Raw genomic sequence first — 15809 nt, forward strand, 5'->3', positions numbered from 1 at the left:
GTTTTGGTATTGTAAGGTTGCGAGATGGGTTTGGGTCGGGAGAGGTTGAGGATGAAATGTGCGACGGAGGGGGAGTGGTGTGGGTTGAGAGATTGGATTGAAACTCGGTGGAAGGATATTGGAACGGAGAAGTACGGGAAGTTTATGGTGGAGTGTTGGGCTTAATGGGAGCATAGAAATAAAGTGATCTTTGATGGCGTGGATGTGGACCCGGATAAGATTGTGCGGAGGGTTTGGGACGTGTTGAGTGAGCTAGCTGAGGTTGCTGAGGCCGGCAGCAAAAGAAGGGCGTGAGAGGCGAAGGCGGATGAAAGAGTGGCAGCGAAGGATGGAAAGCAGCGCCGGGTGGTTTTGTGAAAATAAATGTGGATGCGGGGGTAATGAGGGAGAGGGAGTAGGGATGGAGTTGGTTTGCCGTAATGAGATAGGGGAAGGGAAGTGGCCTGGGAAGTATCCATTATTCGGGAGCAATGTTAGGAACCTTAGATGGCGGAGACGAGGGCTATGTTGGATGGTATACAAGAATCGATGCGATGAGGCATCTAAGAAGAATTGGTGGAGAGTTATTGTTTGCTGTTCATTGATGTGTTAAAGGAAAGACGGGAAGGAAAAAGCATGCTTTCGATGGTGTTTGATGAGATTTTTTTTTTGCTTTGTAATGGTTTTTGTTCAGTTGTTTGGTCTCATGCGAGTCGTATTAACAATTGTGTGGCTCGTGATTTAGCGCATGCTTTTCCTAAGACTGTTGGTAAAACTGTTTGGTCGGATATGCTACCGCCGATGACGAATGTTGCTGTACTATTTGATTTGTCCTTAATGAACTAATGCCCTTGAGGGCTTTTTCTCTCTCAAAAGAAAAAACAGTAAATGGTCAGAGCGGATCCTCTATCCAATTTCATGTCTCATCTTGTGTCTCATTACTTCTCCTAATGACACATCAGCACTTTATGATATAATATTACCATTTTTATTAATTCAAGTGTGATGTGTCAAGATCTTAAGGAGATGGGACATAAAAGTGAGACAAGTGATCTCTACTAAGCAGAAGAGCTCAAGAACTTGAGACCCAAATGTAAAAGTTGTTAGTTGATAACTGCACAAACAAACGGAAACAGATAAAAAAAAAACATCATTAAATTACAAATCTTTGATTAACAAAGCATCATTAGACTAAAAAAAAAAAAATTGGAAAAAAAGAAAAGAAGAAAAAGAGAGTACTCGTCATAGATATAATATATAATGAAAGGTCAGCGCCAATTACAGATTTACAGCTATGATATATAATAAAAGCTCAATTACAGATATGATATAAAAAAAAGCTCAATTATAGCCAAATTTATTAATACAGGAAAGTTTGGAAATTTCTTATTTTTTTAGTATAAGGAGGAATTAACATTTTTCTTTTTTTTTTGGGTGCGGCACTAGTGTTTAACAAATGGTAAGAGTAAAATGCGAGTGTTTGAAGATTTATTTTATAGGTAGCATAATTTTGTGTGAGACATGGATACCTCCCGAGTCCCCTATAAATAAGTAAGGATCCTCTCCATTTCTCAAAAAGAAATGGAGGTCCATTACTTCTCAATGGTCCGGATTAACTCTTGGTCCGATCAGATGGTTGTAGATTTATTTGAGAAAGAAAAGGTAAATGGGTGAGAGTGGAATATATAATAGAATAATCCTTGTGAGAGAAAATGGACCAAAAAGTAATGGAGAGGATCCTGTCCCCTATAAATACCCCAAGCATTCTCCAAGAATCTTATAGCAAGAGATATCAGCAAGTCCAACTTCTAACTGAATCTCATTCGGAGCCTCTCTCTGTAACAGGTTTGCCATGTCCTCTAATACTTCTTCTGTACCTCTTTACACATTATTCGTAACCCTTTTTTATTACACAAAATCTCATTGAAGACAGGCACTATCCGTCACAAGCTGAAGACGGATAGTGCCCCTCTCACAAGATGCAAGTGGCAATATGTATGGGTGCTCCATTTTCCCTCCCACTTGCCAACCCACTTGCTTTATTGTGAGAGGTCTTCAGATTGTGACGGATATTGTCCGTCACAAGCAAGACGCTTTGTTTTTATTATTAATCGTAACTTAATATAGCTCTTTAATTTCGTACCTCTTTTAATAACACTAGTATTGGTGCCCGGCTTCGCCCGGGCTACCTCTACTTATCACTAAAATTTTTTTCATTAAATAAAATTACTTAAAGTTGCATAACCCATAAATTTATCATTAATATATTTTTATAACATATCTTAAAATTACGATGAAAAAAATTTTGAGACAAATTCACTACTCCCGCTATTAATATTTTACTCTTATTATTGAAACAATAATAATATCATTTCACTACTTGCCCGTAATCATTGTTATTTTCACTACTACCGCCGTAATTATTGTTACTGCCACTATTGCCGCATTAATGTTGATAATTTCACTACTTCCGTCGTAATTATTGTTACTTTCACTATTGTCGCATTAATATTGATTACTATTTCACTACCCCGTTGTTGTTTCTACCACTCTCACTAATCTCGTTGATAATATTATTACTTTTACTATTCAAATGAGTGATTACTATCATATAAAGCTATATCCAATGTTACTACAATTCTTTTCTTTAATGACGAAATTACTTTACTACTTAGGCATGCAATTTTAAGAGGATTATATATTTATATAAATATATTACATATATGCATTAAATCAAATAGAAAGAATTATGCAATATTATATATTATGGAATCTAACTTGAATTATTTATAACCTACTTATTATATTTTTGTATGTTAAATAATTAACATCTCCATACATATAATAAACTATAAATTTAATAAAATTGCATACATTTTAAATTTAATATATAATTTTATGATATCTAATAATCTATAAAGTTTAATAACAAATTTTATGATGATAATAATCAATACTATAAGTGTGCATGTTTATACTAATTAATTATTTTATTTTAAGGAAATTGACCATCTTCCAGTCTTCTATAAATATTTAGGAAAATTACCAAGCATCTTCATTCTCTTAGTCTCCTTGAAATTTACCATCTTAATTAGTTATTTTATTTTAAGGAAACTGACCATCTCAATTCATTATTTTATTTTTAGGAAATTGACCATGTTTTAGTCTCTTACAAAAGTTTAGGAAAATTACCAAGCTTCTATATAATTTAATTTTAACCCAAACTATATAATATTTGCATTGAGATCCCTTAATAGGGTTCATCACACGATGCTATTGATTTAAAACTATATAGTATAATTAATTTGTATAACTTTCTTTAATTACATTGAAGTCCTTGGTTTCTGGATTTAATATATAGTATTGATTGATGCTTATCTATTTTATACTTTTGTACATGTTTTATTATTTGTATTACCATTTTACTTTAAACTAGTTTTAATATTCCTCTTTTGAACCGGAAAACTTTGAATGATTATAACTCGTGTTTATGAGTTTAGAAACTTTGAATACACTGCAGAAGTGAGTCATGGCATGCAATGTGTTCGGAACACCAGTGACTGATGCAACATTGAAGGGAATGACAGAGTATCACGACAAGCCTATAGAAGCCGTAGACAGAGCTCGTGTGGCGCTGGAGATGAAGAATGCGGAAGGGAAAGACACTGCAGCTCGAGATTTTGTTGATAAGATTCAAACAAACGAAGCTGCCATGAAGGGCGTAAGGTGCCTAATCTACAATGCTACTGGTAGTCCGCTGAAACTAGTGGCAGCGTTTGAAAGAGATGGGAAAGTCTCAGTGTCTCCCTACCCGACCTTAATTCTGAATGGTCAATGGGCATCTTTTGTGGTTTCTACCAACTTTAGGGGGACGGTTGTCTACGAAGCAACCCAGTATCCTGCACGACAGTGGCTGCTTGCTTGGGATCACATCCTAAGACCCAATGAGTATAATGCGGTACATTTACTTATTTTGTGAGAGAAATTTTAAAACAACAAAATATTAGAGGTAAGTCAAGGTTTAAGGACACAGGTCTCGCTCGCCAGTCACCACCGGATATACAATACTCTGGGCTATCATTTCATAACATTAACTTTCACCTGTTTCCAATTGCTTACAGTGCTATGGAGAGATTCGTCCAAAAGGTACCTACTCCAGGAAGGATGTTAGTGAAGATGAGCCTCCACGAGATGACCTCATAACAAACCTACTTGCTTCGACATTCACACATGAGGCCGAAGACAACGGAGACGTCATTTTTTCTGCCATTGCAAATACGGATTATCCTATATGCGAAGCAATCATGACAAGGATCGCTGCCCTTGAATGACAAACTGTTCCGTAAAATTCCATAGGTCTTTTCTATCTATATTAGAGACCCATCATCATCGCTACCTATCCCTCTTATTTACGTCTTTGTTTTTTTCAATGTTTGAATAAAATCGTCGCCCACCACCCACCAGAGAGTGTTATACACTCCCAAATATCCTTGCTTTGTGGGCGATTCGACCTTGTATTAGGTTATCTGCATCTTTTTTCTTTTTCTTTTTTTTTTAGCTGTAACCCTGTAAGCGCGTGGCCTGGCCTGACCAGTGCCATTTGCCAATGTTGTACCTTTGTATGCTGTTATCTCTATTCTCTTATCATATTTCGTTGAGTTGTATTTTCCGCGCTCTAAAAAAATTTGCTCTTCCCCGTCTTCAACTTCACACCACAAATAATGATGCATACAATAAAAAAAAAGTTTACGAAAACTCATTTAGAAAAATAATAGTAAGACTTACAGTTTGCAAGAGTGTTGCTACATAAGATTGTGATAATCAATCGAATAACATGCGAAGAGCTACTGCAGGACGATTTCAAATACAGTTTGCAAGTTTCCAACTCCTGAACAGGTTTCAGCAACCTTTTTCATCGATAAACCATGTCGGTTTGCTTCATCACATATCAACTTGTCCATTCTGCATAAATATTGAAACCATGAGTATCGGGTAGTGCTCGTGTTGTTCTATAAGCTACTGAGCGCCATCAAAATGAGCCAATGCAAACAATCTCAGTTCGCCAAAACATAAAAAGAGCAGGTATCTTGGAATTCCTAGCATATTTCGTAATACAGAGCTGAAATGCCTAATACAGAAAGTCGGTAAATAATACTCGTAAGTTAAATTTCATAATACAGAATGGAAATGCCTAACAAAGAAATTAATTCAGCTCCAACCCATTTATATTGTCCTTACTTGACTCGATAAGTCAAACTATGTCAACTTTGACCAATGTTTTCTCACAGTATACTGTACATACATACAGATACACCTTTCTAAGATGATACGGAGTAATATACATGAATGTAACTGTTTTACTGAATCAAAACATGACAATTAGTGATAGAATATGGACAAGCAAATAAGCTACTTACACTTTGGCACGAGAAACATAACCGAGAATGAATTTAGAAAGGCCTTTCCCTCTTAATTGAAGAAGCTGCTCAACTGTACTAAAGAGTAACGGGATGCTAGATTGTTGGAAGCTTACAAGTTGTTAAGGCCCTCAATCAATAAGAGAAAAGAAGCAACAAGAATCACAGTATATAATGTCTTTTCATTGGTCAATAATAAATCGCGAGTTAAATACCAAAAACTAAGGATATAAATATCAGCGCCAAGGATTAAGTCGAAGCCTCGAGGATATCTCTGCACCAATGCATTTATCTGGTCAGAGCTGCCCCATTCAAGTTTCTCAGCTATCAGATCTGAGAGAGATACGAAAAACAGATCAAGTCTTCCAATTAGTTGCAGATCGAAATGAGCTTCCAATTATTTTTTCATACCGCAGCATGTAGAGTTTTCAGTTGATACATGATGCTCAATATTTTTCTTCAAAATCTGCAGGATTACATTAAAAACGGTCAGAAACTTTCATCCCATCAAGCAAGACTCAAATCAAGCCTGCAACTACAAATGTTTATTGCATGACCTTGCCTTAATAACTTCATCGTTATGGTCTGTCATTACAACTCTACTGCAAAATCTACTACAGAGCAATCCGGTAACACCTGCAATTCAATAATTGAAACGTGTCACCCAAGCGACTTCAACTCTTCAAGAACATCCATTGTTAACCTAACACACTGATGGTGACGGCTATCTATACATATTAAAAGGTGATATCTTTGGGAAGATAAAACTTTTCGATATGTAATATGAGAGCTAAGGTTAGACCACTAAGTAGTCAACATAGTTTCCAGGGTTGTGTTGGTTCTTGAAATTACTGTGTTCATTTTTGAAAGAAAATAATCTCAAGTTCCGAAAAATGGGTATTGCACTTAGCAAATTAACAGTGTTTCACGATCCACATAAGATTGCTCTACAAAGATTGCAATTTCAGCAAAAAAGTATCCAAATTTGATGTAAGATTTCTACAGCTTTTACTACTCGTACAATTACAGCCTCGATCCGAATAATGAAGATCAAAATTCAATTAACAAGAAACTAATCTCCCCAAAGGAATAAGGATGTAAGGTTTTTACGATATGTAATGCCTCACAATATGAGAGCTAAGGTTAGACCACTATGTAATCATCATGGTTTCAGGGTTGTGTTATTTCGTGAAATTACCGTGTTCAATTAAGGGTGTTTCATGATCCACATGACTGCATAAGATTGTTCTACAAAGATTGCAATTTCAGTCAATGGTATCCAAACTTGATTTAAAATTTCTTCAGCTTTCAATACTTGGAAGTATAAACACAACAATACAACATGCAGATTGTTCCTGACTAGTACAATTACAGCCTATATCCCGATATGAAGATCAAAATTCGATCAACGAAGAAACTCTCGCGAAAGGATCATAACTCATAAGTCATAACACAAGCTCAATGTGGTTCCAATCCAATATAGCTCAATTGAAACGAAAAGTAAAAGCCGTATTGAATTCAAAAGTGAGAGTCATACCAACACCAGAACCCAACTCAAGGACAGTAAGACCTCGAAGCTCGTCGACATGTTTGGAAAGATAATCATTCAAGAGCACTGCCCCAGGCCATACCAATTGACCTGTTAGATCAAAATCAGCTGCCCAAAAACACATATCCCATGAGTATACATACATTTTCCCAATTCACATACCAAATGATTAACTCATTAATCCCATTATCATGTACTCCCTCCGTCCCAATTATTTGTTTGCCTGTGATTAAAATACCCCTCACGAAGAATAAAAGAGCCAAACAGATGATTGCGACAAAGGGAGTATAACTGACTACTGATTCCCTCGCAATCATTTATTTACTTTTGATTAAAATATCCGTCACAAAGAGTAAAAAAGTTAAAACAAATGACTGAGACGGAAACAGTATATCCTAAGTTAACCTCATCCAAACAAGGTAGAGTGATACACCCTTTGTCCCAAACATCTTTCTATGTTTGATTAAAATACCCATCACAAAGAATAAAAAAGGTAAACAAATGAATGAGACGGAACAAGTAATTTCAAAGTTACTAACTTGAAGCTGACTGCAGGCAGAAGAGCTCAAGAACTTGAGACCCAAATGTAAATGTTGTCAATTGATAACTGCACAAACAAACGGAAACAGATAAACAAAAACAAAAAAAAACATCATTAAATTACAAAACTTTGATTAACAAAGCATCATTAGACTAAAAATAAAAAATAAAAAACTAAAAAAAATTGGAAAAAAAGAAAAGAAGAAAAAGGGTACTCGTCATTAATGAAGAAAGATTCATCTAAGCAAACAATATCATCATCTTCTTCTTCTTCCCTAACCATTGACATGTTTTCTGAGATTTTGACTGTTCAAGTCAAAAACCTACCTTTGTTTCAGAAATTCAATTGAAAAAATGGAGTCAACAGTCAAACACCTTTTGTTCATTTTGTTTGGTTTTGTTGGCCCATGTTTATGTGGGTAGTGAACTGTATTGGGCTTGATTGCTTGAACAATCGGTTCGGCGGTTAGTTTCGATTTGTGGATTAGTTTAATTGAAGTCTTTTGGGTTGTGGGTAGATCTGATAAAACTGTCCCAACTCGAATGACCCGACCTGATAAGCGTGACACAAGATCCGAAAAGTGTGACCCGAACTTAACCTGAGCTAACCCGACCCGAAAGTGACCCGGGATGACTCATTGACTTATTTTAAGAAAAATGTTGACTCGAAGTGACCCAAACGACCTAGAATGATCCAACCCAGAGTGCTCTGACCCGGTAATTATTGACCCGAAAATGACCGTATCTGAATGGCCCGACTAAAACCCGACCCGGATGACCCATTTGCCAGGTGTGGGTGTTTTGGTAGTTAATTTGGTTTGTCGATTAGTTTAATTGAAGTGTTTGGCTTGTGTGGATGTTTTGGGTAGTTAATCAAAATTTTCGATGATAATTAAGAATTTATCGACGAGGAATACTAATTGGCAAGTATTTGTCGACGACGAATACTAATTGGGTTACAATTTCAAGTTATGCGGGTTTTAAGATGAGACAGGTGATATAACATGGAAGAATTGGAGAAGTTTTTTTAGTGGAAACTTATGAGCTCCACTTTTGTGATTTAGGGGGTGTAAGTGTGTCTATATAAGAAGTACTTTACCAATTCACTCCTCTGATAGTCTCATGGCACCCACCACCGTCTGCGGGTCCATGACTCAACCTCGGCCCTTTGACCGACCTGTCATTGCCATCCCTCTACCTTTGAACACCACTAAGGCACTGACCCTATCTATGATACATCAGCAAAACCAACTATGTAGGTAATCCTATATGTTCGGGTGAATCGAGTCAATCAATGACAGGCTAGTATTGCAAGATCTACTCATGAGCAATAACAAACAGATCACTGCATTTTACGGTTGTCGAATCCAAGTAACACATGATAGGTCATAACTCATAACAGAGATTGGAGAATGCTGGTCTCAAATGTAATATCGTCTCATAAATATATTGCTAAAGTAGCCTCCAGAGGTCAACCAAGCGACAAAGGGATCAAATGAGCCATCAAAACAAACTACAATCCCGGTTCAAAGGAGTAAATATAGTTCAAGGTTCAAAACAAGAACATAACCCTTTAGACAACGGACAAATGAACTTCCCGCAAATCTAGGATTCGTAGCTTCATACTAAACATCAAGGCTCATATAGCTGAGATTGCCACCATCACAAGATCAACAATCAGTCATGCAGAGTTCCGAGTACGTCCTCTTCCCTGTAAAGATGATATCTGCAGGCAAAACATTTGAAGGCAATATAATCATCAATAGAAATAATAGCTCGAAACTACTGTCAATCACGTTCCACAAGAAGCAACTGATAGCATGGATGCACTCAACAGTCAACACAGCATATATATACAGATTGAAAATCTCGTCTTGAGATTGAAAAACTCGTCTTGAGATACATGAGTGTTACTAACCTAACTTGAAATCACTATGCTAAGAAGACTAATCTCCACTGGATATTTGGATGTCAACCGAAAACCCAATTGCCATCAGAGCACAACCACAGATGCACTCAACACAGCATATATACACCAGATACATCAGCAACCAGAAAATGTCGAAAAGGCAACAAAAATACTTGGAAAGAAAAGGAGCTCACGTTTTATCTTCAAGCTTGAGCTCTTGGCCACCATACTCAGGCAATAGAACAGTGTCTCCCTCCTTAAGGCTTACAGCAATCACCGTCCCATCATTAGTACGACTTCCTGGACCCACAGCAACGACTTTCCCGGAGTTCAGCTGAATCAATTAATAATAACACAGATTTAGGTATTCAACTCTTTCATCACACAACCTAGTACTTAGGATCTACATTGATATCCAGAATATGACACGATTCAATCTTTTCACAAAAATTACTAGAATGCAATCATTTCAGAATAGATAAACCTCTGCATCACATAATACGATCACAAAAGCAGTAAACTTTACGCAGAAAAATCCAGAAAAGAAAATACAGTATTACAATAGCATATGAATATAAATACCCATGTTCGAACTTCCAATATCTTCAACTAGATCAAAGGAAGTAAGCCTTAGTGCCTTACTCTAAAACCAGTACTGCATTCATTCAACGAAATCACTATATGATTCCAAATTCCCCTTACATATTCGAGAAATGTAGTAAAATGAACCGAACGGAAGAAGTATTTTAATGTTTACAACATAACAACGAAATACCACAAGATTAATCTTGAACGTCCACATTTAAATCAAAAGAAGCAAACTTTATAACACAACATAAAAAGCCCATATTCTAAGTTGCCTAAAAACCAACTTTATGCCGAAAAATCCGGAAAAGAAAGCATAATATAGGATATGAACAAGCATCTTCCAATACCTTCAGTTAGATTAAAGGAATCAAATCTTATTCTAAAATTAGTACTGCATTCATTCAAACCATTTCCCTACATAATTTAAAATTCCCTAATCAATTTACGCATTATCGCCCCATTTCATCAAACCCCGTCTAAGCAATCTGGGAAGGGGGTTACAGTTTCCCTACATAATTTAAAATTCCCTAATCAATTTAGGCATTCTCGCCCCATTTCATCAAACCCCATCTAAGCAATCTGGGAAGGGGGTTACAGTTTCCCTACATAATTTAAAATTCCCTAATCAATTTACGCATTCTCGCCCCATTTCATCAAACCCCATCTAAGCAATCTGGGAAGAGGTTACAGTTTCCCTACATAATTTAAAATTCCCTAATCAATTTAGGCATTTTCTCCCCATTTCATCCGGAATCAAACCCCATCTAAGCAATCTGAGAAAGGGGGGTTACAGTCAGCGGAGTAACTAGATGCTCTACCAATCATGTTTACAACAAACTCTCGAATTTTAAAAAATATAATGAAAGTATTTTAATAATCAGAACATAACAATTCAAATAGTCACAAGATTAATACTAGAATTTCCACATTAAATCAAAAGAATCAATCTTTATAACATAGTTTTCCCTCCATCCCAATCATTTGTTTACCATCGATTAAGATATGGAATACCCGTCACAAAGAATAAAAAAGTAAACAAATGATTGAGACGGAAAGTGTAGAAGAAACCCATAATCAAAGTTGCTTGTAAATAAACATAAACAGGATTAAGATTATAAATAACCTTAGCAGATGATTCAGGAAGCAAGATTCCAGCAGAAGTTTTGGAAGGAGCAATGATTTTCTCAACTAAAATGCGATTTAAAGTGGGAATCAATCTCTTTGCTGCTGCCATCTCTCTCTAACTTTTGATTACAGTAAACTAGATTTTGACAGCAAATGATGAGTCTTTTTAGGGTTTATCTGAGAATTATTGAGGAGTTTTGTTTGGTTGTTATAGACTTATGGCTTCTAGTCGGTATGGGCTTTAGCTAGACGGCTAAACCTGACAAACGGGTTAATCAAGTCGAGTTGATTGGGTAGTTTTGGGCGGATCACTTTCAGATTTGCAAGAATTCGGGTTGATTGGGTAGTTTTGGTCGGATCACTTTCAGATTTGCAAGTATTCGGGTTGATTGGGTCTAGACTCTAGAGTTGTTCATGGGTCATCCCGTCCATTGAACCTGTCTCATCCCACTCGCTAAATAAATGGGTACGGACAAGGCATTTTGAGAAAATACAAAAGCCCAATCCACTAACCCCTCCCAAACCATCTAACTCGCTTGTCCGTGGGCCAAAAATCAAACGTGAGCCCGGCCCATATCCGGCTCAAGCCCGTCGTGTCGGTCGGGTTAATTCGTGTTTGAGCCATTACCGGATAAGCATTTGCAAGTTATTAAGGATTAGGATAATGGACTGTATGTAGAGTTGTTCATGGACAGGACGGCCCACTAAGCCCCTTTCGTCCAGCCAGTTAACAAAGCGGACTTGGACGATGTATTTCCAAAAATAAATCTTCAGGTCGGCTCACATTTAAACGGGTCAATTTGGATTACAGATCAAGCCCAAGTTCTCAATTCGGCATTCCCGTCAGGTCATTCGGACCGCGTCAATTTTGTTAGGTCTAGCTCTAGATAAGTCGATTCTGGTCACTTGACTATAGCTATAACGATTTTTCTAATGCGTACTAGAAGGTTTTTGGGTGTTGGAAAGCTTAAATTGAGAAAAAACTTAAATTGAGAAATGCAATACTGACATATAGTTCAAAAATCCAAGCACAAAATACTTGCAATACTAGAACAAAAGAGTTGAAATCTCCCCCAGTACAGCAACTAATACATACTACTAGTCTACTACCTCAAATCTCACTATAATGGAAAACAGGGCGCTTTTCCGGGTTTCAGTAAAACCATACTAGCTAGCTCAGAAAAGTCTACGAGTATTATTACTGCGCGTACTCGTCCATTCCTTCTTCCTCATCGTCATACTCAAGTTCTTCATCAGCAGTAGCATCCTGATATTGCTGATACTCGGACACAAGATCGTTCATGTTACTTTCCGCCTCAGTGAATTCCATCTCGTCCATGCCTTCCCCGGTATACCAATGCAAGAAAGCCTTCCTCCTGAACATAGCAGTGAACTGCTCACTCACACGCCTAAACATCTCCTGAATGGAGGTTGAGTTTCCAACGAAAGTCGAAGCCATGGATAAACCAATTGGGGGAATGTCACACACGCTTGATTTGACGTTGTTTGGGATCCATTCGACAAAGTAGGAGGAGTTTTTGTTCTGGACATTGATCATTTGTTCGTCTACTTCCTTGGTGCTCATCTTGCCTCTGAACATGGCAGATGCAGTGAGGTAGCGACCATGACGTGGGTCCGCTGCACACATCATGTTTTTAGAGTCCCACATTTGCTGGGTGAGTTCAGGGACTGTTAATGTTCGATACTGCTGGGATCCACGAGATGTCAGGGGAGCAAATCCGACCATGAAAAAGTGTAGGCGAGGGAATGGGATTAGGTTCACTGCAAGTTTGCGGAGGTCAGAGTTCAGTTGACCAGGGAACCTCAGACAGCAAGTTACACCGCTCATCGTAGCTGAGATCAAATGGTTCAGATCACCAACTGCAAATGGGGAAAAAAAGAAACATCAGTCATATATCCATCCACACACCGTAAAGAGAGGGAGACAAGGATACGGGCATACGGTTATTAAGCCAGCAAAATGTTCTACTCCCTCCGTCCTGATTAATTGTTGTCCTTTGGTTTTGGCACAAAGACCAAGGAAGGAGAAGGGGGCCAATTATAAGATGACAAGTGGACCAAATTGAGTGTGAAGAATCAAATTGTTTATCAAATGCAATCCTAAAATAGAAAGGACAACAATTGACTGAGGCGCCCTAAAATGGAATAGGACAACAAATGACCGGGACGGAGGGAGTAATTTATTTTTCACAACAAAGGTGAACAAACAACTGCCTCTTTTTCTGAAACACCGTACTAAATACAATCAGAAACAAAAATGCAAGTTTTGATTTCAAATTTGACAGTAATGTAGGAACAAAGAGGCGAGGCTTCCACCAGAGGTCCATTACGAAATAATTGTTTACCAAAGTCGATGTTTAGAGGGATATTAAGTGCCAACACCAACAGATCATATAGATAGCAAGCGAGTAAGAGTATACTCACAGCTAGGAGTTGTCAGCTTGAGGGTTCTGAAACAAATGTCGTAGAGAGCCTCATTGTCAAGTACCATACACTCATCGGCATTCTCAACGAGCTGATGAACAGAAAGGGTAGCATTGTAAGGCTCAACAACTGTGTCAGAAACTTTGGGTGATGGGAAGACCGAGAAAGTAAGCATCATTCGATCAGGGTACTCCTCCCTAATCTTTGAAATGAGCAAAGTGCCCATCCCAGAACCAGTCCCGCCTCCGAGTGAGTGGCATACTTGGAAACCTGCACAACGACAGCTACATCAACCACATTCTAAAACCCAGATTTTGCCAGCAATGCTTCAGTAGAAAAAGATGTACCTTGAAGACAGTCGCAGTTCTCGGCCTCTTTCCTGACAACATCAAGAACAGAATCAATGAGTTCAGCTCCCTCGGTATAGTGTCCCTTAGCCCAGTTGTTTCCAGCACCAGACTGTCCAAACACAAAGTTATCAGGGCGGAAAATCTGACCATATGGTCCAGTCCTCACACTATCCATAGTGCCAGGTTCAAGATCCATGAGCACTGCACGAGGAACAAACCGCTCACAAGAAGCCTCATTGTAGTACACATTAACCCTTTCCCTCTGTATATCAGAGGTTCCACAGTACTTCCCCGTAGGATCAATGCCATGCTCCGCACACACAACCTCCCAAAACTTAGAACCGATTTGGTTACCACATTGTCCTCCTTGAATGTGAAGAATTTCTCTCATCTTGAACCTGTCGTATACTCGTATATCAATTCAAATCAAATATCATCATGCAACTCGTAAAACACTCAACAATTCAACATGACTAATAATACTCACCCGTGGCAAACATTTGCCTCAACTTTACAAGCGGATCCATGTATTTAGCACAGAAATCGTATCAAATTGTTTAATTTACAGTTTTATACGAACAAATGATTCCCATAAGAGTACAATCATGCAATGCATAGCTACACGAGAAAACATAAGCAATGTATCAATCAATACGATTTAAAAGCTGAATTTCCTTATACGATTCAAAGATAAACAGATCAATCAGCGAGAATGAAACTAGCTCAACTCTATCAACATTATTCGTCTATGTTACTTGAACACTTCACTATTTCACTACCATGAGAAAACATAAGCAATGTATCAATCAATACGATTTTAAAAGCTGAATTTCTTTATACGATTCAAAGATGAACAGATTAATCAGCGAGAATGAAACTAGCTCAACTCTATCAACATTATCCGTCTATGTTACTTGAACACTTCACTATTTCACTACCATTAAAATGCTAGTGACGGATATGTCACTCCTAAAACTCGAAACTCGTGATTTCAAAGACACTTAATTAAGCATTCTATTACAGATTTACAACAACAGTTAAATAATTAATTAAGCGTCCGTATAAAAAAAATCGATTAAAACCTAGTTAATCCAATTAACACACACAAAATCTAATTAATTACTCTCTTCATCCAAATGAATTTCATACGTTTGTTTAATATATGTTCATGAAATATCAATTGTAAAATCGTAAAGCTTTGCTGCCTATTCGCTCAGTTAAATTCAGCAAAATCAATCATCAATCAATCAATCAATCTACTTCTCTATAAACAACAGCAGCACAAATTAACGTAAGATCAATCGTATTACATTGAATCGCGCTATCTTTTCATTTTAATTATCAAACCTAATCGATCTAAACTTGACTATCTAAAAGCTCAAGCAAATTAATCGTTAGAAAATTAATCAAACGTAAACAAATGATTGAGACGGTATTAGTAAAATCGAGCATTGAAATAAACAAGAAGCAAGATACATACTACTAATATGCAAACTAAAATCAAATGTGTGAGACGATCTTTTTATTACTCACTCGGTCTCAATCATTTGTTTACTAGATGATTGAGACAAATGGAGTACTACATATAAACGAGTATTTAACCAATAAAAAGACCGTCTCATATAGAAATTACTTACGATTTACGAATGATGAAAATGATGGGAGAGATTGAGCAAATGGTGAGAGATGAGAGATTAAGGAGTTCGAGTGTGGCAAATGAACCCTAGAAACGGTTTAAATAAGAAATGAAGTGGGAAAATTTCAAATTTAAAAAAATAATATAAAATTATAATTAGGGATTGTGTATTTGTGTGTTGGTTGGTTAGATCTGACGGTTATGAATTATTCTCTCCTCTGGATGGACGGCTTAGATTTAATATGTGGGACCCATTGAGTTTGTGCCATTT

At 37.2% G+C, this 15809-nt stretch overlaps 4 protein-coding genes across 5 annotated transcripts; 1 reads left to right on the top strand and 3 right to left on the bottom strand.

The window, feature by feature from the left end:
- The first annotated feature begins 3508 nt into the window (after positions 1-3508).
- LOC141621027 (23 kDa jasmonate-induced protein-like) lies at positions 3509-4310 on the top strand. The gene is made up of 2 exons (XM_074437749.1): positions 3509-3937; positions 4101-4310. The coding sequence occupies exons 1-2, from the start codon at positions 3509-3511 to the stop codon at positions 4308-4310; spliced, it is 639 nt and encodes a 212-aa protein (XP_074293850.1).
- Positions 4311-4785: 475 nt separating this feature from the next.
- LOC141621028 (uncharacterized) lies at positions 4786-7850 on the bottom strand. The gene is made up of 8 exons (XM_074437750.1): positions 7701-7850; positions 7485-7552; positions 6934-7053; positions 5959-6032; positions 5808-5862; positions 5612-5729; positions 5397-5507; positions 4786-4941 (listed from the first exon to the last, which is right to left on the bottom strand). The coding sequence occupies exons 1-8, from the start codon at positions 7772-7774 to the stop codon at positions 4824-4826; spliced, it is 738 nt and encodes a 245-aa protein (XP_074293851.1). The 5' UTR covers positions 7775-7850; the 3' UTR covers positions 4786-4823.
- Positions 7851-8901: 1051 nt separating this feature from the next.
- Positions 8902-11298, bottom strand: LOC141619346 (10 kDa chaperonin, mitochondrial-like). The gene is made up of 3 exons (XM_074436369.1): positions 11106-11298; positions 9589-9728; positions 8902-9211 (listed from the first exon to the last, which is right to left on the bottom strand). Exons 1-3 carry the CDS (start codon positions 11214-11216, stop codon positions 9163-9165), a joined length of 300 nt encoding a protein of 99 aa, XP_074292470.1. The 5' UTR covers positions 11217-11298; the 3' UTR covers positions 8902-9162.
- Positions 11299-12096: 798 nt separating this feature from the next.
- Positions 12097-15634, bottom strand: LOC141619347 (tubulin beta-5 chain-like). 2 transcript variants are annotated; one of them, XM_074436370.1, is made up of 4 exons: positions 15547-15634; positions 13900-14300; positions 13553-13822; positions 12097-12988 (listed from the first exon to the last, which is right to left on the bottom strand). In XM_074436370.1, exons 2-4 carry the CDS (start codon positions 14291-14293, stop codon positions 12306-12308), a joined length of 1347 nt encoding a protein of 448 aa, XP_074292471.1. In that variant the 5' UTR covers positions 14294-14300; positions 15547-15634; the 3' UTR covers positions 12097-12305. The 2 variants fall into 2 exon arrangements, with proteins under 2 accessions (XP_074292471.1, XP_074292472.1); XM_074436371.1 differs by having other exon boundaries at positions 15540-15619.
- Positions 15635-15809: the final 175 nt, after the last annotated feature.

The sequence above is a fragment of the Silene latifolia genome, chromosome X (assembly GCF_048544455.1).
Source record: "Silene latifolia isolate original U9 population chromosome X, ASM4854445v1, whole genome shotgun sequence".
NCBI lineage: Eukaryota > Viridiplantae > Streptophyta > Magnoliopsida > Caryophyllales > Caryophyllaceae > Silene > Silene latifolia.

What these genes read in the sequence shown, in the direction of transcription:
- LOC141619347 (XM_074436370.1), bottom strand. Translation starts at nt 14,293, where the DNA reads ATGAGAGAAATTCTTCACATTCAAGGAGGACAATGTGGTAACCAAATC. An exon ending in GAACTGCGACTGTCTTCAAG is followed by an intron (nt 13,823 to 13,899) that starts GTACATCTTTTT and finishes GTCGTTGTGCAG; the next exon opens with GTTTCCAAGTATGCCACTCA. An exon ending in CAAGCTGACAACTCCTAGCT is followed by an intron (nt 12,989 to 13,552) that starts GTGAGTATACTC and finishes CCCCATTTGCAG; the next exon opens with TTGGTGATCTGAACCATTTG.
- LOC141619346 (XM_074436369.1), bottom strand. Translation starts at nt 11,216, where the DNA reads ATGGCAGCAGCAAAGAGATTGATTCCCACTTTAAATCGCATTTTAGTT. An exon ending in TTCCTGAATCATCTGCTAAG is followed by an intron (nt 9,729 to 11,105) that starts GTTATTTATAAT and finishes TAATTGATTCAG; the next exon opens with CTGAACTCCGGGAAAGTCGT. An exon ending in CTCAAGCTTGAAGATAAAAC is followed by an intron (nt 9,212 to 9,588) that starts GTGAGCTCCTTT and finishes TTTTGCCTGCAG; the next exon opens with ATATCATCTTTACAGGGAAG.
- LOC141621027 (XM_074437749.1), top strand. Translation starts at nt 3,509, where the DNA reads ATGGCATGCAATGTGTTCGGAACACCAGTGACTGATGCAACATTGAAG. An exon ending in GACCCAATGAGTATAATGCG is followed by an intron (nt 3,938 to 4,100) that starts GTACATTTACTT and finishes AATTGCTTACAG; the next exon opens with TGCTATGGAGAGATTCGTCC.
- LOC141621028 (XM_074437750.1), bottom strand. Translation starts at nt 7,774, where the DNA reads ATGTCAATGGTTAGGGAAGAAGAAGAAGATGATGATATTGTTTGCTTA. An exon ending in CTGCCTGCAGTCAGCTTCAA is followed by an intron (nt 7,054 to 7,484) that starts GTTAGTAACTTT and finishes GTTTTTGGGCAG; the next exon opens with CTGATTTTGATCTAACAGGT. An exon ending in TATGTTTCTCGTGCCAAAGT is followed by an intron (nt 4,942 to 5,396) that starts GTAAGTAGCTTA and finishes ATATTTATGCAG; the next exon opens with AATGGACAAGTTGATATGTG.